Source organism: Suricata suricatta, chromosome 5 (assembly GCF_006229205.1).
Source record: "Suricata suricatta isolate VVHF042 chromosome 5, meerkat_22Aug2017_6uvM2_HiC, whole genome shotgun sequence".
In the NCBI taxonomy this organism is placed as follows: Eukaryota; Metazoa; Chordata; class Mammalia; order Carnivora; family Herpestidae; genus Suricata; species Suricata suricatta.
Genome location: NC_043704.1, coordinates 92,823,191 through 92,844,541, shown reverse-complemented (window position 1 = coordinate 92,844,541; position 21,351 = coordinate 92,823,191). Strand labels below are relative to the sequence as shown.

Genomic DNA, 21,351 nt, shown 5'->3' with positions numbered 1-21,351 from the left:
TTCCTTCCTTCCTTCCTTCCTTCCTTCCTTCCTTCCTTCCTTCCTTCCTTCCCCCCCCCCTCTCTCTCTCTATCATCTATCTATCTGTCTTGTGAGAGAGAGCACGCACACACAAGCTAGTGAGGATGAGAGGGAGAGAGAGAATCTTTAGCACTCTCCACATTCAGTGTGGAGTCTGACTCGGGGCTCCATCCACAACCCTGGGATCGTGACCTGAGCCAAAATCAAGAGTTGGACACTCAACTGACGAAGCCACCCAGGTGTCCCCATGTTCTCATTTTTAAAGTGGCTTCCTCATGGTCAGGCACTGAAGTTTCCCCCTTTTTTTTTTTTTTTTTTTTTTTTTTATTGACTGCCTCTGCACATCATTGCTTCTTCAAGCTGCCTTGGGACTTTGAAGTGCCTCTCTTCAGGGGACCTGAAGGTGGGCACTACAGCAGCTCTGTGCTTCGCCTTTGGACTGAAGCAGAGGCTCCTTGTGTAACAATCACTCCCACACCAAGGGGGCAAGTATAGGATAAAAGATTCTGTAAGTTTTCCTCTTCCAGCGATTTCAGTGCCTTAACAATGTAAAAGATTCACTAAAGGTCAGATATTTGACATTGAAAGAATTCCAAGTATCTGAGTTTTTGGCATTTACTTCAACCTAAATGTTACTTTGTGAGCTTGCTGATCACCAGAAAGAAGGCTTTTGATCTCAATGTTTAGTCCAGTGGTTCTAGTGGGCAGTAAGCTGAATTGTTGGAAAGAATGGCTTTTGATATATTGATTTCTTTGTTCCCTCTGTGGGGGAGGGAGGGAGTGATAAGTGAGGGCTTAGGAGGTGCTGGCAATGGTGCTGGGCACTTATAGACATCATGTTATCTGGTAATCATACACCTATAAGGTGCTGATCATTTTTACAGACAGAACCTGTGGCAAGAAAGGTTAAGTACCTGTAGTCGGTGGAGTGGCTCGGGTTAGGCATATCTCATTGTCTTGGTCAGGTAGACAGTTGGGAGAGACCTGGGCTGAGTTTCAGCCCATAGTCCCTGACAAACTTCATTGGGAAGAGTATTCCTGTTATCTTATACAATATCCTTCACAATCTTCACATTAGCTCTGGAAGGTGGCAGTGATTCTGGATCTGCAGCTTCTGAACCTTGCAGGCCACGTGGGAGTGGTGGTGTCTGAGGCCTGGAGGCAGGGGTTGTGTTGGAGGAGGAGTTGGGAGTGAAGTCATCAGAGGCCCAGGTCACCGGAGCCCCTCCCCTTCTTTCCTTAGGGGGATGGTTTTTTCCCTGAGATTTGCATCAGGGGCGTGGTTCCCTCTGGGGTCCAGAGCTGTGAAGGGAGACTGTGGTGACCAAAGAAGGGAAGTAGGGGTTCCTTGTCCCTGGGAGGCTTGCCCTGGGAGCACAGAGATGACCTTTTTGTCTGCCTTCTTTTCCTCCCAAACCCTGCCTTTCATTCTCATTCAAAAATTACATCATCCCAGAGGCACAGTTTTTGTGTCTGAGGAAATCTAACAACTTATTGTAAGACTTGAATCTATTAGATTGTTTGTTTTTCCTTCTGAATTTATGATTGTTTCTCTTAACTAACGTGAAAACTGCAAGAACAAAACACCCTAAGTTTATCCTTCAAAGAGAAAGAAAATGGCCCCTTTGCTCCATGAGCATTCCTTAGGTCTCTCACCTCTGATAATTCTTGTTGGGGGAGCGGGGAGGGGTACAGAATTAAGCGTCGTGCAGTATTTGTGCCATGAGCCGTGATACCACACCCATTTGCTAGTCAGGTCCTCATTTTCTTTGTTTCAGATTGATGAAGGGCTGCTTGGACTTTGTCTCTCCTCAAGATGTTAATTATATGTTTCAAAATCATGTGTTCTGTTAAAAATCACTTACGCATAGCCTTGGAAGGAGCACTGGAGGCAGGGAGTTGCTTCAGGGGTGCAGAATATTGTTTTGGAGGCCTTGGGAAATAAATCTTAAGAGTTAGTTCATTTACCACCAAGACATATTTAGTCAGTGTATATAAACAAAAGAAGTCACAGTGCGCCTGGACATTATTTGTCCCAGATGGAGTTTAAGCTTGGCTCATTATACTGCACTGATGTCATTGGTGCATGAACTGGCCCCGGATTAGAGCCGTGCGTTGAATCTGCTGTGTACTCGTATGTGCTGAGGGCGGTGAGGAGGAGGGGAGGGGCTGGCTGGAAAATTTTTGTCACATTTTTTCCTCCGTTGTCTGCAGAGACTAGTGTCAGTCCTGAATTTGGACTTGGTGCAGAATGAGGGAAGAATTGGAATAATCTGTTCATTTGTACGGATCGGTATGTGTATGCACTCGGGGATATCATTATTCCAAGACCAAGAGTACAAATGCTCTGAGCTTTCCAACAGTTGCTTACAAAACTCTGATAACTAAGATCTAGAAAGGAAAACCTTAAAGCATTACATTTTTGAAGAGTGTTTTCAGTCTGTTTGTCTTGAAACCTTAAGTCTGGACAGTTTCTTTAAACTTTGTAAAGGTCTTAAGTATCCAGCTGTATAATTCTGTTTTCCTGGAATGTATGGTGGATAACCTCTCAAGCTACTTGCTGAAGTGTTTAAAAAGGCAAATGCCTGATGCTCTTTGGAGAATGTGGCCAAGGTTAATTCTTCCTGTGTGCTTGAGAAGGCAGCTTATGGGTCAGAAAAGGGTCTTCTGGAGTTCTGAGCAGTTACTAGGAAATTTCCACTTACAGTGGTGTTACTTTATTACTTTTTATTGCTGATTTTCATTATGATAATCTTAATTAGATGTGTTTCCAAGTAATTCAAACCATTTTGTAGATGTAAAGGGCTTAGATTTCTGAACTTCTGTGAATGGATTCCAAACTCACCATTATTGCCTGAGACCGTGGAAGCCGAACAGACACCAGACTGTGAATGAGTTGGGAAGTGAATTTTTAAGGACAGCCAGAATGTTTCTCAAACAAAATCTGGTTGGAGGCGAGAATTGGTTGGTTTCAGATTTTTTTTTTGAGAAGATGAAACGCAGATTCAGGGGGAAAAAATTATACTTTCTTTAGAGGCCATATTTTTTTCTTAGAGTTTTGTCACTGGTGGGAATTTGAAGATAAAGAAGCATTAATAGTTATTTATTGAGCACATATAATGTGTAAGCCTCGTACCAGAGCTGCATTAGAGTCGCTCTTTTCCTTACGTGCACATAATATGAGATATTTTTTCTCTCTCTGTCTCTCTGTCTCACTGTCCCTCTCTCCTGTGTGTGTGTGTGTGTGTGTGTGTGTGTGTGTGTCTGTCTGTCTGTCTGAGGAAAGACAGGGATAGAAAGGTTAAGTGCCTTGTGTAGCAGAGTGGGACTCAAGTGCCATCTATCTGATTTGCTCTTCTCACTGGTAGCTTGGTTATCTTGGTTGATTTTTTAAACTACCAAGTCAAAAATGAGCTGAAATTAAAATAAGATGAGCAGAGAGAGACTTAGCTACTCAGCATTTACATGCTAGCATGTTATTTAGGAGATAGCCATGACCTGAGTTCCATTTAATTTTATCTCAACATACAGTATGGCAGGAAAAGACACTTAAACATGTAGAAGAAATATGTGCCATTGTGTATTTACTTTTTTAAATCTTAAAATTGCTTAAGATTGGTTTTTGTAATTTAAAGATGGCATTGTAGGTGATATGGTTTTATCTGAAATTCTGAGTCCTTAACTTATTCTTCAAACCTTTTTCTGTATGTATGGTATGATGAGAGGCAAACTTTAACTTCAAGATTTAAAAAAATGAATGGACTAGTCTGAAATGGAATTATTTAGGAATCAGAAAGTAGGTGCTTTGGAGAGATGATTCACTTTGGGCCCTTGAAAATGAGTCATGGTTCTCCTTTGACACCTAATTCTATCTGTTTTCCAATATCCTACCAGTTCTACTAGTCATCCTTTTCTTGTGGTGCAGAAACCCACCAAAAATGTGGCAGGTGGACACCTCATCTACTGTGACTGCTTGGTGAGGTGACTGGAAATAAAGGAAAGGAATGCCAGGGTGGCTGTTGAACACTCTTGGACTTAGCTTTTTAGAGCAAAAGCCAAGAGCCCAAAGAGAAGAAATTAAGGACAGAAAAAATTGAGGAGGAGGAGGCACAAGATGGGCATTGATGCCTATCAACGAGAGCAGGGTAGATGTTGAAGCGGCAGCATCGCAGAGAACAGAACTAGGGTGACAGGAAGTAGGAAACACTGAACTAGTTCTGGCAAAACCACAGAGCTTCCTACACCTCCACAATCTTAGAAAGTTCAGTGTTGGTGAGGAGGTGGGGCAGGACGAGTCTGGGGCAGACCCTGTGACCTGGCTAGCCACATTTAAAGGTTAAACCAGCAACTGTTTTTGAAAACTTAAACTTTGAACAGCTTAATCCCTGAATAATGTCCCAGGTGGATGTTTCATTAACCTCTTTACGGTCTCCCTGTGCCCAGTGTCTTCCGTATCAGTTAGAGGTACTCACTGCTATCGGAGTTATCTAGTAATGTTGCTGTCCCATGGGGGAGTTCTGCTCACAGGATAAAGTCCAGACTTTTAAATCGGGCGAACAAAGACTTTCCCTAGGTGGCCCTGCTCTGAAGTCTCACCTTTACCCCTCTGTTCCCTGCATATATCATTATGACCACGTCGGAATTCTAAACACATCCGGCCATCCATGCCTCCGTGCATTTGTGTGTGTGGGATTGTTCGTTTGCTTATCCGCTTGGCATCTCCTGTTCCTGCTTTAAATGTCACTCCCAACTTAGCTTTCCCCGATTTCTCAATGCTTCCTTCAGTTCCATAGCTCTTTGTAGCAGTCTGATTTTATTACCGTTCAGTATATTTTCTACCCTTACACCAACACACAAATGAGTAGGATATCATTTTTCTTGTCTTTGAATCATCAGTGCTTTACATCATGCCTGGCACATGGTTAAGTACCCATCAAATACATGCTTTTGAAAAAACAGGGCTTCAATAATAGCATTGAGCATTGTTGTTAAATAAGTGTAATCACTGGAAAGCCAAGGGCCAAATAAATGATCATATGCTGTGTAGACATGGGGAGGGGAAAGTTGGGTGGGGAGGGGAAGTCCTCTCTAGAATAGGACCTCTTTGAATTCATTTCTGATTTTATGTTAGTGGTCATAAGATAGCAGGCAATAGGAGTGCTAATTTTAAGCAATTTAAAATGCATAGTAATATAGAAAAGTGAACTCTAGAATATTTAATGACAGAATATCGGGCACTGATTTCCTGTCAGTTATAAGGTTGAGGATATTCCCCTTGGGTACATTATTTCTTGATTACATCTTTGTGGGGGAAGAACAGTGTTCAATGACTGACATGGCCAACATTAAAACAGACTTTAAAATATTGGAATCTTGGGAATATAGGCAGTTAAATCTGTTTCTTCACTGAACTGGCCTTGAGATTCTTTTTTTTTTTCTTAATGTTCGTTTATATTTGAGAGAGAGACAGACACACAGAGTGCCAGTGGGGGAGGGGCAGAGAGCGAGGGAGACACAGCATCCAAAGCAGGCTCCAGGCTCCGAGCTGTCAGCACAGAGTCCTACATGGTGCTGGAACTCACGAACTGTGAGATCATGACCTGAGGTGAAGTTGGACACTCACCTTGAGTCACTCAACCCCTGACCTTGAGATTCTGATAGTAGAGATGTTTGTTTAGGTTCAATGCACAGCTTACGAGACATGCATGACATGAATTACCACATCAGTGTGGATCACATCGCTCTTTCTCAGCCGATCAAAAGTAGACATTAGGTAGCGGGATCTAAATGACAGGGGGCATTTTATATTCAGTGTGCAAAGCACTTTCCTGGTACGGCTGGTTAGTGAAAAGTGGTCTGAACTGCCCGTTCTCTCTCAGTGTAGTCAGAGCCCAGCCTGTGGACCTGGGGTGCGGGGCTGGAATTGAGGGGCAGAAAGGGGTTGTATCTCTCCCGATGGGCATTTTTGACAAGGATCAGCCCTGAAGTAGTGACGACAAGAACCAAATTTTCTTCTCAGTGGACCTAATTTTCAACTAAAGGAAGAAGTGTCCTACTTTTTGGCACTGAAAAACGGTGTAAAAATTTTATTTATTAAAATGAGAGAAAATTATTTAAGTAAACATCATGGCGCTTCCAATGCTCAAGAATATTTGGTGGCTGTTACTTTTAGCCAGTGAAAAACTATACTTACGCTTACATAGAATTTTGGTCTTTTCTATTCTTGGTTTTTATCTTGAAAGTCCTGTAGTTGCAACCTTAGACGCTGGCATTTGTGGCTCTCTTAAAAGAGGCTTTTAACCTAGTTTTGGCCATCTATATTACATTTTGCATTTTTTCCATTTAAGTTAAGGCTATATTTTTATTCTTAGCAAACAGCAGCTCTTTTTGTAATAGAATCTCTTTATTCAAGGCAGTATACAATTAAAGAGAGTAGAAATGTATGACTTCTTACAAGCTGCCATTGTATTCTCTTTATAGCCCTTACCACTATCTATAAAGCTTTTATTTTTGCTTGAACACTACCCACCCCCACCCCTCCTCATCCCTTGTAAGTTCTGTTTGTCAGCCTGAGGTGGGCAGAACTTCGTATTGTCCAAGTCTCTATTCCCAGTGCCTGGAGGAATGCCTAACGCATTCTGGCTGCTCATTGATACTTGCTAAATTAATAGAGATCCAGTAGTAATTCTTCTGAGGACACTTGTTTTATGAAATGGACTTGACTCTTCAACGTACATAGTTTCAGCAGGCACTGGTGATTTCAGTGCATAAAAATGTCCTCCTTGGTTTGATTTCGCTTCCCTTGGTTGCCTGTTAATCCATTCCCGTCTTTTTTCGTTAATCACAGATGACTTTGGGAAACACAGAAGCCGTGGTGCCACCTTCCCAGGAGTCCTCCTTTATTTCTTTATGCCTCTTACTGGCCCATGAGAAGTGACGTCTAGTGATCTAATGATAGCCAGTCATTAGCTCATTGGTTCATCCTAGGATTCTAGGGGAATTCAAGGACTTGACAAGGACTTTATGAGAATAAATCTTGCTCAGTATAAAAACAACTGTTTGTTGTTAGTAAAGGGTTTCTAACTGGCATGTTGGGAATTATGGGCCCTCGCTTAGGTTTCCTAGAACAGAACTTGTCCTCAGAAATTGTGTTGGAGACACGCCTTTGACATAGTTAAGTGAGTTCTCTCCTTATAGCTATTTTTTAAAGTATAAAGTATCTTCATGAAGAACTGACTTCGTGAAGCCCATGGCTATCAGAGTGGGGGACATGAGTGTTAGAAGAGAAGAGCGTGCATTTTGGTCAGATGGGGCTGGATTCCAGTGACGTTAGACAAGTTACTTATCTTCCATAAGCCTGTTTCCCCATCTATTTAAGTTGGTTAGTAACACCTACCTAACAGACCACAGGGGTTTAATAATAGCTGTTTATGTAATCATTGTAGAAAAGCAGCTGTTAAAAAGAGTTGCTAAAGTAGCCTGCATCATGCTGGATTAATTTTAGAGCTTTGTAATGGTTGGATGAGGAGGATAATTTTGAATCTGCCATTCTTTGAAGAAATCAAACAGTTAAGAGTTTTGGAGCATTGAAGTATTCTTGCTTCTTGCTTTAAACTGAACAAGTCCAGGATACCTGGCTGGCTCAGTCCATAGAGCTTGTGACTCTTGATCTCTCGAGGTTGTAAGTTCAAGCCCCACGTTGGGTATTAAAATCTAAAAAAGAAAAAAAATTAACTGCACAAGTCCTAAAGCTCAGGAAGAAACAAATCAAGATTATTTGTCATATCAGTGTTACAGACCAAGCCCCAGCTTCATATCCATGCATGTCCCTGTGCCTTGACCCAGTGTGTAAGGACTTTTGGAGACCTCCTGGTCTTGTATGTTTTATTCCTGCCAGCGTTGGTTTCAGGCTGCAGTTTGGACAGGTGAGCAGATGAGGTAATCAATACTTTCATATCATCGTTGAGTACATTTCTATTTTACCTGTCACATTTTTATATTGGGACATTTTCTTTGTGTATGTTAGTCCCACAAAGATAATTAATGGTTATTTGCAGCTCATCTTTTCCCTTTTCCTGATTCGGAGCCCAAAGAGGGGACATAGAAAACAGATGATACCTCCTTTTCAGTTTGTTTGAGGCCAGCTCAGATCTCTAGCCCGGACACCAGGGTCTCAAAGGTGGATTGATGGATGGTTTGGGGCTTCCAGGGCCTGGGTAGAGCTTTGCCAGGATTTCTCTGGAGCTTGGGAATCTGGAGGGAGGGAGGGAGAGAATAAAAAAAAAAAAAAAGTGCTGCATTTTCTTTCACGTAGTCATAAATCTTTTTTTTCAAAGTTATTAGATATTCATGGATAGAATCATTCCTTACATGGAACTCTTCTACAGGTTTTAGGTTGTATCAGCCCCCCTGCCCCCAAAGATATCTGTCGAATAATCATAAATGCTGGCTCCAAGTGTGAAGTGTTCATTTATACATAAAACTGCTAAGAGTAAGTAAGGCAGCCTTACAGAGTATGGCAGATGGAGAAAGCTCCAGAAATGAAATGAGATCCCCTCTCCTAGCACAGTTTCTATCTTGATTGGCTGGGTATTGGATTTAACTTGTAAGGAAGCTGCAAATGTAATGTTCCATCTTTGGTCAGTCAGCACCATTCTCCCGACAGAGGCTTTTGTGATGGACACGTACATGGCGGTGACTTGTCAGCGGGCTGGTCATTTTTTATTTGGGGCGTACATTGGGAATTTTTCTCCAGGAACAGCCTTAGATGCTATTGATCTGGTTAATCCGCCTCCCACAACTTAAATTTCAGAAGTAGCTTTCCTTTTCCTCATCTACCGGGCAGGAAACCTAGTTAGATTTATGCCTTTTTTTTTTTTAATTTAACATTTATTTATTTATTTATTTTTAAATGTTTTATTTATTTTTGATACAGAGAGAGACAGAGCTTGAGAGGGGGAGGGACAGAGAGAGAAGGAGACACAGAACCGGAAGCAGGCTCTAGGCTCTGAGCTAGCCGTCAGCACAGAGCCTTACGCGGGGCTCGAACCCACTAATGTGAGATCTGACCTGAGCCGAAGTCGGAGGCCCAACTGACTGAGCCACCCAGGCGCCCCAGATTTATGCCTTTTAAGGAGAGATCTGTGAACACCTGGGCAAAACCGTGTCATGAATAATATTAATTCTACCTCTTGTTTTACTGTTTAAGATTTTGGAAGAATGGCCACTTAGTTTTCGTTAATGTTTGACAGACGTGCCTCTGGTTGTTTTGGGTGGCTTGGTTCCTGTAGTCCGAATAGATTGGAGACTGATTGATGAAGCAAGCATAGCCTGAAGTGTGCTCTTGTGATTTGATTAACATGGTTCTGTTTTAACATCTCTGGGGACAAAGAATCTATCAGTGCTTAAAATTCTCTCTCTCTCTCTCTCTCTTTCCCTCCCTCCCTCCCTTTGACAAGACACTGAAAGCAGCTTGAATTCTTTTAATGCTGACTTTGGAAAAGCAGGAAATGCTTAGTGAGTGGACAAAAAATGATGAGGTTTGGGCAGTGATAGGATGTTTTACGTTATTCATTTCTGAGAACTTGTAATAGTTATGTCTGTCTGTTTTGTGGCTAGAGAGAGAGAGGAGGGAGGGAGAAAGAGGGGTCAGAGAGAGAGAGAGAGAGAGAGGGAGGCTGCTATGATAGGAAAGGTTAAGCGCCAGGGAGGCTGCCAGGGTGTGACTCACGCTCCTCGGGGCGGTGGGTGATGCAAGGCAAGGCTGCTGGCGTCTCATTCATGTCTGTTGTCAGGGACAGATCACTGGGCTGGTGTGTGTCAAAACTTTTTTCTCTCTCCATTACTGACACTGAAAACAGTGAGGTGGTCAGTTGGCCCCAGGATAATAAAATGCTTTCTTTTATAATAACTCCGTGCCAAGGTGAACGCAGTTTGCTCCAGTAATGACTTTTGCTCTAAGAAAAATTGATGTTGGGACACAGGTGATTTGCCTGGTTTCTGAGGTAGATTTATAATCTGGTTGGCATAGCAACCCAGCAGCAGGGAAAATTACAGGAACTAAACATTTGAAGAGTGGTATTTTAGTAGGATGCTTAAAAGCTCTTGACCTATCATCTTTCTCCCTGAAGAAGCCAGATGGGGGTCAGGAATTGGCCTCTGTAAGCGAGAGCTGATGGCACAAATGGCTTTTGGAGGCTGGGTGCCTCAGGGCCATTTCTTGAGTTGTGGCGGGGTGTCCGTGACCGCTAAGAACGGTTACACTCTTCATGCAGTGTGAAAAGCAATGTGAAATGCAGGTAATGTGACAGAATCTGGAACATACCCCAATTCAGAAATCCCTTTTCTTGCCTGAGACTTTCCATAATGCTGGCGAATTGTACTTTGAGAACTGGCATTTAGGACACGCTGTGTGACAGTTTTGAGAGTGATGGGAAGAGAGTACGTGAATCGGGGATTGTCAGAGAATATCTGGGCAGGGTCTTGGTGTCCTTGATGTTTTTTTTCCCTCCGACTAATTAATTCTACAGGCGCATAGTGTAGGTCTTATCCTGAGAGTTTCCGCACAAGCAAATGGTTTCTGCTGTATTACAGCTATGTGGGAATTGGTCTAAGGACTTTTAAAAAGACACAGAGAACTTTCTTTGTTGGAGTCTTTTTTTTATTCCATTGTAGTTGAATTATGTTCTATGTTTATGTGAAAATAAAGTTAAATCAAAACTATTTTCATGTGAAGAATGACTTTAAAAGCTCGGTTTCAAGAAAGCAATTGAAATGTTTCAGTATCTGTATAGCGATCTGAAGGGATTTCCTTTTGACTTCTTAAAATGGCACAGTGTGTTTACATTGGTGAGAATTTGAATACTTAAGACCGAAAGATTATTGACACAGTTACTGTACAGGAAAAATAAATTGCCCTGAAACCACCGTTACAATTCAAGATAATGAGACGCACCAGGGATGAAACTTGGACTGCTTTCCCCTGAATGATCTTGTTTTCTCCAGTTAATGTATTTCCTGATTTCAATAATTATAATGTCCCAGCAGTGTCTTCTGTGGTGAATTATTAGAAGAAGCAAAGTACATGGATATTAAAGGTTTAGGTTTTAAAGATGAAATAGCTTTGATCTCAAACATTTTTACAAAACATAAATGATGGTACATACAGTAAATAATGTTGACTGTTTAGGTTGAACATTATGAAAGCTTAATTTCTAAGTTAAAATAATCTTTTACGATTGTTTTGCTTTATGTTTTCAGACTTTCATTCCTTCAGTAGAAACAGTTATTCAAGCACGTATTTATTCTATGCCAGGTACAGTTTTGAGTACTTCTTTTATGCCAGACCTTGTTCTTCTAGAGCCAGTGTTAAAGAAGGAAGGACAGACCCTAAAATAATAGCTTAACTAGTTGGAGTTTTGAATTCTAGGAAGGAGTATAGGTGTGTGTGTGCACGAGAACGCATGGTGGAGGACCCAACCTGTCCTGGGAGGCAGGTGCCACTTTTCTTTGTTTTTTTTTTTTTTTTTTATTTTGTTTTTTTAGATTTTATTTTTAAGTAATCTCTACACCCAACATGGGGCTCAAACGCTCAACCCCAAGATTGAGAGTAAGAACGCTCCACGGACTGAGCCAGCCGGCCACCCCAGCAGAGAACCCCTCTTAAAGCTGACAAGAATGAATAGGCATTAGCTGGTCAGATAGGGCATAACGTGGGTGGTAAGTGGTGAAGGAGGACAGGAAGCTAATTAGTGACAGAGGGAGCGGTATGTTGATAGATTCAGTGCAGGGAGGCACACGCCTTGGTCCGAGAGCTCTCAGATGAATCTGACACTGACGTCCTTCCAGTTTCCAGAAATGTACAGTAATTATTTGAATAGTGTTAACCTTGCACATGGTGATTTTCAAGTACAGTTTTTAAGCTTGGATTACATCTCTTAATTTGTATTTAGATATAAATTAGTGATCCTTTTTCTTTTGTTACTGAAAGGAACCAGGTGAGAACTGAAACTGTAAGGCTCTTGGAAGAACGTACTTTACCATTGCTGTGCTTGGTCCAGTCGTGGAAGTTATCTACTAATATTAAATATTTATGTTCACTGACATTTAGATAATAGATTTAAAACTTTGAGAGTTTGAGGCCGATTTGTAAGATCATTCATTTATTTTATAGTGTGTATTATTATTTCCAGACCTTTTACACAGATACTCTATTTTCCAAACATTTTTCTTATAAATTGCTTCCATTTTTTTTACATAGTAGAATCATATAACCCAGGTCAGTAATGGACACTTGGGAACAGTATGTAATAATGTTAGGCCAGAACCATATTTCTCTGTGCTATTTTCCTTTATAAGTCTAGTTTCAGGTCTTTTTTCTTCTTTATCTGTTGTTTCTAAATTAGTGAAAGAAAAGAAGGAATTGTTTGAAAGAAAAAAAATTGACCTTTTAAGGTACCTAACATTGCAACCAACACAGGAGAATTCCCTTGGCTAAATTCAAATGCATGTACACCACCTCCCCCCACCCCTCGCCCTTAAATTTGAATCAGGTCTAAGACATATCCTAAGTTTTGTGTTTATACAGTATTCCGTGCCACATACTTCCTGTCTAGTACATAAATTCAAGCAATAAAACCATTGAAGAGAAACCCCAGATGCTCTAGTATTAAACTGAAATTAATGTGTTATTTTGGCAGGTCATTCTCGTTCAAGTTAATCCAGGTGAGACTTTTACAATAAGAGCAGAGGATGGAACACTTCAGTGCATTCAAGGTAAGGAAGTTTTTGTAAGCTCTCTAATCAAAGGGGTTTTCTCCTTTATTTCTTGTTTTAAGGAAGTCACGTTTCTCTTTGTGTCTGCATGGTCTTCTCCAGAAGTAAAATTGATCTTGGATTTTTAAAAACTTTTTTATCTTTCTATAAAATAGTTTTTCCTAAATGCTGATGCAGTCCTGTGATGTATAAGGGACCAAATTAAATGCCTCTAGTATTTTCTTGGTTCTTAAGTGAATTCATTTAACTTGGGAAAGCTTGCAGTATCTTAATATGTTATGGAATTTGGAAAATGTTGAGAGTTTGAAAGACTTAAAATTCTCAATTGAGAACACATACTTGTTCAAAGTAGATAAAAATTTCAAATATATATTGTGACGCTAACCAGATAATGTTTTTAGAGGTAAAGTCTGTATTAAGTGTCTGTTATTGGTTACCAGTTAACAGGTTACTTCAAACTTTAGTGGCGTAGAACAACAACATTGAGTGCCTCACGGTTTTTGTGGGTCAGAGATTTAGGCACAGCTCAGCCTTGTCCCACGGCCCTGGGCCTCTCAAGAGGCCAAAATCCAGGTGTGGGTGAGAGCCGCAGTCCCTGTAAGGCATGTCTGAGTGTCAGTCTATTTCCAGGCTGGCTCTAGTGGTTGTTGGCAAGATTTAGGTTTTTGTGGGCTATTGGCCGGAGGCTTCACTCAGTTCCTCAGTAAGTGGCTTCGGCGTGCGGCAGATCGCTTCATCACAGCAGCAGCTAGAGGGCAGGAGTACTGGGTCCAGCCCGCTTGGGAAGGGGATTGCACAGGGTGGGAACACCCATAGGAGGGAATCAACTGGGGGCTGGCTTGGAAATCCGCTCACCACGATCTTCCCTCTGCCCTTCGTGATTTATGTCCCTCCATATGCAAAATACTCCCTCGCAAGTTCTCCGGTACAGCATCAGCTCCTAGTCCAGAATCTTGTCCCCTAAATAAGTCTTCCAGGGCTAGGGTGACACTCCTTGGGTGTAGTTCTTTAAGTACAGCTCCGAGGGCATTTCATTTAATTTCTACTTGCATAATACAGTGCCTCCTCTCTATAGTTCACTTTGGAGAGAAACGATTTAGATACTCTGAACCATACATATGGAGTTTCATGTAGGAAGCTTAGTCCAGATCTGTAGTTAGCCCCGGAAACTCTCCTGTGCCGGAGGACACTTTTGTGACAGCTCTTTTGGACAGTGATTAGGATTATAGGGCAAATGACAGACAGATTGGCATGTGATGGAGTTCAGTACTAGGTTCTTGATTGGACTAGAATCTGACCAGAGGCCTCATTTTAATTTCTGGAGTTGCTCACCAGTATATAAATAAAGGAAGGGAAATGCCCTACAGTTTTAGTTTCCCATAATGAGCTGCACGGAAAAAGGGTGATTTTTCTGTTGCTCTGTTTAAATTAGCAGAGCATGCTGCTTTGTGGTTTTGCTACTTGTTTTTGTACCTCTAAGACCAAAATTTAGGAAGCTTTTACTTTTGGAGAAATGTGTGTATTTTCAAAGATTCAAGCCTAATGAATTTTAATTGCAGTTAATCTGAATAGACTTAACCATTTTAGTAATGATGTTTACCAATTGCATTTGTGTGACCATTATGTTCCTGGAATTGATCTTTGGTATTCTAAACCATTTGAAAACTGAATCTAGGCTTTGGTGATAAATCATACAAAGAAAGTTCAGGTAAGAGAAGAGAGGAAATAAATATTTTAAAACAGTATGAGATATAGAATCTTCTATGCACTTGCAGTTCTATAATAAACAGATACTGCCTACAAATAAAACCTCAAAATCCACTGTCTTTAAAAATAAATCATCCTTAAAAAATTAGATAAAAAGTCATTTCACCTACATAGAATGAACCTGGTATTTTCAGTTCAGTAAGAAAGCATTTGAGCTTCTGGTCGCGGTAACATCGGAGCCCCATGAATTAATTGGCAGGTACTCTGTGTTCCTCTACAATTTGAGTGTGGGCAGTAGAATCCATAAAAAGCAAATTGCTGAGTAAATCAACATACATGAAATCCACTCTTTCATACCACCTGCTTTTATTCTGTGTCTAAGGACTGTATGTGCATGCATGTGCTCACGTGTGTGTGTATGTTGTTCACCTCTCCCCCACTTTTTTTTTGGACTTCATGTCAGTAACTGGTGGCACTCTGCAGGGAATGTTGCAAGTATATCACTCTGTTCACAATTGCTCCATTGTATTTTTTCATGATGTTACTTTGAGATAAGTGGCCTTAACCCTACTTACAGTGATTTCAGAAATGCCTTTGACTAAAGCAGAATTGTGGAGCCATTTATGTTTGGCTTCCCCAGACTTCGTATCCTCTGTTCTCTTCTGAACCCCAGCTACTAGGGTTCTCTGCATGTGGGACAATGGGGGTACCTGGCCCGATTAATTGAAATGACACAGGATAGAATGTGAGAGAAGAGGACAGGAGAGCAAGTGGTCGGGTAGGCCTTGGGAAGCCCTGGGGCCACAGGATGAGGGAACTGGGAGGAACCTGGAGTCCAGGCCCAGGGACTGTCACCACTGTATAATAGGCACTCCCTGAACCCCCGCATCCCCCTCTCCCCCAAGCCTTCTGTCGAGTTCTAGTGTAATTGAATGCTTCACTCCAGGTGGGGAGAACATATCAACACAGAATGTGGGAGTAGGCCATATATTTGTAAATTCCAACACAATTGTAACATTATTATCCTTTCACTGTGATTAACATCCCTGTGTTGCTAATACTTACTTAGCTCTTAGGCTATGATTGTATTCTCTTATTTAATGGACAGAGTATCCACTAGGCTGAGGCTCCTGGAGGTTAATTTAAATACACAGAACTCAAAAGAGGCAGAGTTGAGTGTTTACCCCTTGTATGTCTGGACTGGCGGACACGAGCCCTTTATTGCCTTGCTCTGTGGCTTTACATCAGGGAACTGGAGTAGTAGGACTCTGTTCTCTTTGGGCATGCGATAAGAACAAGGTCAATTTCTCTTCTAAAATAACAGGATTCTGGGCAGGATCCCAGGGCGAGTACTCGGATGGCCAGGATGAAGTAGAGGTGGCCTGCAGAGCAAAACCCAGTCAATCTGTGGTAGAGGCTGGGTCTTTCGAATAAGATAGATGTCCTCTTACCAGAACTCAGAGCAGATAGTGTAACACAGGAATACTGATTGAGATTCCTGAAATTATTTCTGCCCAATGCGAGGACAGGGTCCAGAGTTGGGTTGGGCTGAGCTTCCGGGTGTGGGGCCTCCCGCCCCAGCTGCTGTGCGAGGAGGGGTACCCGGGGTGAGGACTGGTAATGTGGGGGGCCATCCTCTCTTGTTTACCTTTTAAAAACCTAGTAGGAAAAGACCTGAAATGGAATCCTATTAGACTGGGGGGCTCCTGAAAGAAGCATTTGCGTTTTACTAGAGATTAAAATGAAGAGAGTGAAGCTTGAGTTGTGGTCTTTCAACACCAGCCAGCAGGTGGGGAGGTGGTTTTTTGGGAGTGTTTGAGAGGGTGTTGGTTGTGGTCTTTCTGGAAAGTTTGAAGTCATAACTATTGCTTGTACCACGGTTGAAACTGGCAGCTTAATAACTCTGCTATTTCAACACTACTATTTCAGTGAGTTAGAGATTGCTTTTGGGAGTGGAGGGGATTAGGGGTCGTGGGCGGAGTTGGTTGTGGGGCCTTCCTGGAAACTCTGTAATTACACCATATGACGGCAAACTTCTTGAGTTGAATTTGTTAGCCTACTGATTTTCTCCATAGGACATTTATGACATCACTCGAAAGACACCAGAAGCTCATTGTGACCCCACGAAAAGGCAGTTTGGAGAGTCAAAGAAAATCAATATAAAGAATCTGGTTATAATGAGGGGGGAAACAAGACTTTGTTTTCATGAGAATGTCCTTGGTAATAACGAAGGAAGAAAAACACAGGAAACATACAACATGCTGTGAAAGCAAATTCATTTCTAATGGGGAATATTTCTCAATATTTTCTATGAAACATGAATCATAGGTCTTGAGGGGGTCACAAAAGGTCATAGTTTATTCTCACTTGGAGGCAGCCCTATACCTATGGCACCCTAGACAAAAGATTTTTCTTTCTTAGGCCAGATGAAAGTATAAAGAGCCAATTGTTAGAGGGGGAAAAAGGAATCTTAGCAATCAGTACAAAGTCTTGCCTTTGCTTAATTCAGGAATTAATAGAGGGCAGCTGTGGGTCTCTCCTCTTATTTTCATATCCGTGTCTGGGCTGAGGTGCTGGCAACGCAGCCTTCCTTCCTGTCCACACACGCCATCTTTTTATCTGGGCCATTTCTCTGTTCCCTGTAAACTCCTGCAGCCAAAATAAACACTGCACTTCCTTTAGGGCTCTGGGTCTGTCTCCTCGCGGAGCCCTCCGGGGCCACTCCATTCCATTCTGACCTGTGCATTCCTGGAGGAGCAAGTGGAGGTGGCAGTGCCTGGAACAGTCAGATTACCTGTGGGAACCTTTCTTTAGCTCTTGAATTAGACTGTGAACTCAGTTGTGACACAGTATCCTCACCCTGCCTGCCAGCTGCACAGCCTCTATTAAGTGATTTGTTTAAATGTTTTTATTATTCATATTTGAGAGAGAGAGAGAGAGAGAGAGAGAGCACGTAAGTGGGATTGGGGCAGAGAGAGAGAGAGGGAGACAGAGGATCCAAAGCAGGCTGTGCACTGAGAGCAGAAAACCGGATGTGGGGCTCGAACTCACAAACCGTGAGATCATGACCTGAGCCGAAGTGAAATGCTCCACTGACTGAGCCACCCAGGCATCTTAGCAGCTTCTTGGTAATTATTTACCTAGATCCTTGACTGGCTCTGGCATCCCATTAGGTGTGATCATTTTTCTTTTAAATTTTACTATTGTGCCGGGAGCTTAAAGATGTTTAGTTCAGTACTTTTTGTGGTCTCTAAAGACTTTGTAGGAGAACTTCCACTTTTCAAAAATGTTGGATAATTGACGCTAATCAGTTTCCTTTAGAGATACATGTTTAGAATCTAAAGTACTTTCATACTGACCTGATATATTACATCTTCAGTTTTTGTCTTTTAAGACTTAGATACAAATCGTAAGCCTGAAGAAAACAGGTGGATGTCCTAGTCATAGGAAAAAAGACAGAGTGAAGTAAAACGCTTGGGAAGCACCATTAGTTCAATAAAGAATGCTATTTAGAGATAACCTAATTGCTGATGTTTTCTGCCCAGAATAACTTAGACACCTTTTACAGATGCCGTTTACTCGGCTCACTTGTGTCGAGTGGGTTGGGAGCTCGAAATGATGCAGGATGTGTGGTAGAAGGGAAACAGGAGGAGACTCTGCTCTCCCCCGGCCGTAGCTTGGCCGCCATCAGCGTACGGAACTCTCCCTCCGCTACTTACCCTCCAGGAGCCTTCCTCAGCCCTGTGTCTCATCCTCCTCCTGCCCCTGAGTGTGGGAGCTGTCTCACTGACGAACACCACGCTCTGCTCTGGGGCCCTGTGAATGACACCATTGAGAGCGGTTCCACATTTCTGGATCTCCTCGTTTGTCTGCCACCCCCCTCCTTGTATGATTCAGCACCCAGACTGCCACAGGGACTTTAATGTTACTTGTTTTCTTAATTCCCTCATTTGGTGCTTTAAATGCATTTATTACACTTGTTTGGTGCATTAAAACACTGACCTGTCATTCTTGATAGGAATTTTATGACAGATCCAAGGGTACTCTCGCTGTCTCATGCTTTGTGTATCAGGAAGTGGCATGAGTGGTGTCATAGCTCGGTTTACAAGTTGAGGGAGACTATAATTTCACATGCAAAGCGTCTATATGGTCTAGTCCATTAAAGCAGACTTTGCATATAAATGAGAAATTCTTGTTTTACTGGCTTAGAACCAAGGGAGAAGACCTGTGACAAATGAAGTCGGTTTTCTAAGGTTGATTGAACCCTTGCCTTGGCTTACATCTGCAAACACGTTTTTCATCAAAAATATTTGCATGGTTTGAGAGTGAAATTAATTTTATATGAGTGCCTTACCTTCTTCTGAATCTTTGCAAATTTTCATTACATTGAACACATAACTGTTATTTGACTATATTTATTTGTAGAATGTATTATCAGTGGAAATGGTTTTTCTCTTACTAAAAGACGAGGATTTTGAGAGGTACTTTTCTATGTGAGAAACTGCTTTAAAAATGCATTTCTTGGGGCACCTGGGTGGCTCAGTCAGTTGAGCATCTGACTTTGGCTCAGGTCATGATTTCACAGATCGTGAGTTCAAGCCCCGTGTTGGGCTCTGTGCTGACAGCTCGGAGCCTGGAGCCTGCTTCTGATTCTGTGTCTCCCTTGCTTGTGCTCTCTTTCTGCCTCTCAAAAATAAATAAACATTTAAAAATTTTTTTTAAAAATGCATTTCTTTTACAACAGGGGCATGGGGATGTGGGAGAGGGGCAGTATGTGAGTGACCGCTAATCTGAAATGTTACTGTGAAGAGTTAGGCCTCCCTTGAAAATCTTTTAGAATTGCCCAGACTCGCCCCAGTGTCCTGCCTATCTTTCTGATTGATCCAAAACTGTATTTGGTGAGGGGTATTCACAGTCCTTCGGTGAGGTTCTAAGCTGGGAGGGTCTGAGTTTCCAGGAAAACTTTGACTCCATTAACTTGCCAGTCCATTGTATAGCTCTTAAAGGTCAGCTTCAGGACAAAGCAGTCTTTGGCCTGTGTGTGTGTAAAATTGGCCAGAAATAACCATGAGCATTTTGGAGTAAACCTGATCACTGGAATGTTTGGGGACTTTACTTTGAACATGATGATATGGCTCTTCTGTCGTACATAGACAGCGCAACCATTTGTGCAGACGGGCATTCCGGAAGTGGACTTGCTAGGCCCCTTTCAGAATGTAGCTTGCTGCCGAGCACTGGAAGTTGACCAGTAGGGTCGTCTCCGCAAGGCCTGGTAAGTATTGATGGGCCGAGAGGAGAATCAATCCAGTTTATGGAAAGGCTGGGAAGAAGGGCTGTGACCGTCCCTGTAGCTGTCCTTGTGCCAGGATTGAGGAAGGTCATGAGACTGGATTGCATCAGGGCCGAACTATGTTGCTTCCCAAGAGGTGTAAAGTCCCTCTTGGGGAGGGGGGGGAGGGAGTTTATCCAGTGTATCTGCTGCTTTCTGTCCTTCTCCTTCTGCCCTTGCTAGTTATCTTGATTGTTTACATCTGTTCTTACATCTACATAATTAACACAAAAACTTCACCTAACGTTACATCGTTGGACTTTCTCTGGCCTTTTTTTTCCCCCACCAAGTAAAGTTTTAGCGATTTGATTAGTTAGAAGTTATAAGGATGATGTTCTAAGAGGAAAGGCTATGTAGTGTGATCCCTGCTTGTTTGCTAGCTAATGCTTAATCTCTTTGCCTCAGTTTTCTCTCTGAAAGTGGGGATAATGCCAAAACTTAGCCAATAAAGTTGTGAGATAATCCATTGTAAGGGCCTTCATCGTCATCATCATCATCACCACCACCATCACCTAGCAGTGCACAGAGCTTTGCTGATTATTTTGTTCTAAGGAGATGTCATGATAAACTGTGTGCAATGGCTTGATTGTCTGACTCCTGGAAATCAACGGAAGGTCTAGCCTCCATTTTACTGCCGCCTTATTCTAGGCTTGCTCTCAGGGGGTTGATGATGGCAACAGATGAGATGTCTCTGACGAAAGTTTATGGGAATGTGTGTTCAAATGTAGGTTGTGGATAAAACCACGGGCCCGCTGTTCCATTCATTTAAAGTAAGCGCTGTTGTGCTTGAGGCTTCAGCTGTTGCTTCTCTTTGGGATAATAAATAGTTAACTCTCAGAGCATGCCTGAGCAGCCATATTCAGGCAGGCATATAAAGCAGTTCCTCTGGGTATGCCTTGCTTTTTACATTTCAATTAAACTCCATACTACTTCAAAATAAAATTTATTTAAGTAGACTTCACACCCAACATGGGTCTTGAACTCCTGACCCTGAGATCAAGAGTCATATTGCTCTACCACTGAGCCAGCCAGGCACCCCAAATTTTATACTACTTTTAATTCTTATTTAGTGTGTCCTACTTTAGGCAGTACTGAAGGGCTGTAAGGCATATGGGCAGATCTTTAAGGGCTTTGGAGTGAGATTACCTAGCTTAGAAATTCCTTGCATCTTGTATATCATATAATTAGTTACTTTTTTATTCCTCTGTTCTCTTATCTGTGGAATTGGAATGACAATATCAGTCTTGAAGGGTTACCCTGAGGATTAAATGACATATTGTGTAGAAAGTACTTAGCTTCTGGGTCATTGTAAGGTCCAATAAATAAGACCCATTGTTAGGCCACCAGTTTCCATCGTGGCCAGACATTGAATAACTCTTCATTTTTGTTACCTGTCATTTTAAAGTATTCCAGGAAAACCCATGTCAACTTGTGGGGTCAGTTTATTTATTTTAATCTACTTATTTATATTTTTATTAAAAAATTTTTTAATGTTTATTTTTGAGAGAGAAAGAGAGTAT

The 21,351-nt window shown here is 41.9% G+C and overlaps 1 protein-coding gene across 5 annotated transcripts in view; it reads left to right on the top strand.

Moving 5' to 3' along the window:
* FNDC3B (fibronectin type III domain containing 3B) overlaps window positions 1-21,351 on the top strand; it is a 351,431-nt gene that overhangs the window by 85,694 nt on the left and 244,386 nt on the right. For all 5 annotated transcript variants that reach the window (XM_029939870.1, XM_029939867.1, XM_029939871.1 and 2 more), the window contains exon 3: window positions 12,720-12,795. In XM_029939870.1, coding sequence (XP_029795730.1) covers window positions 12,720-12,795 — 76 coding nt within the window. The remainder of the gene's footprint in view (window positions 1-12,719; window positions 12,796-21,351) is intronic.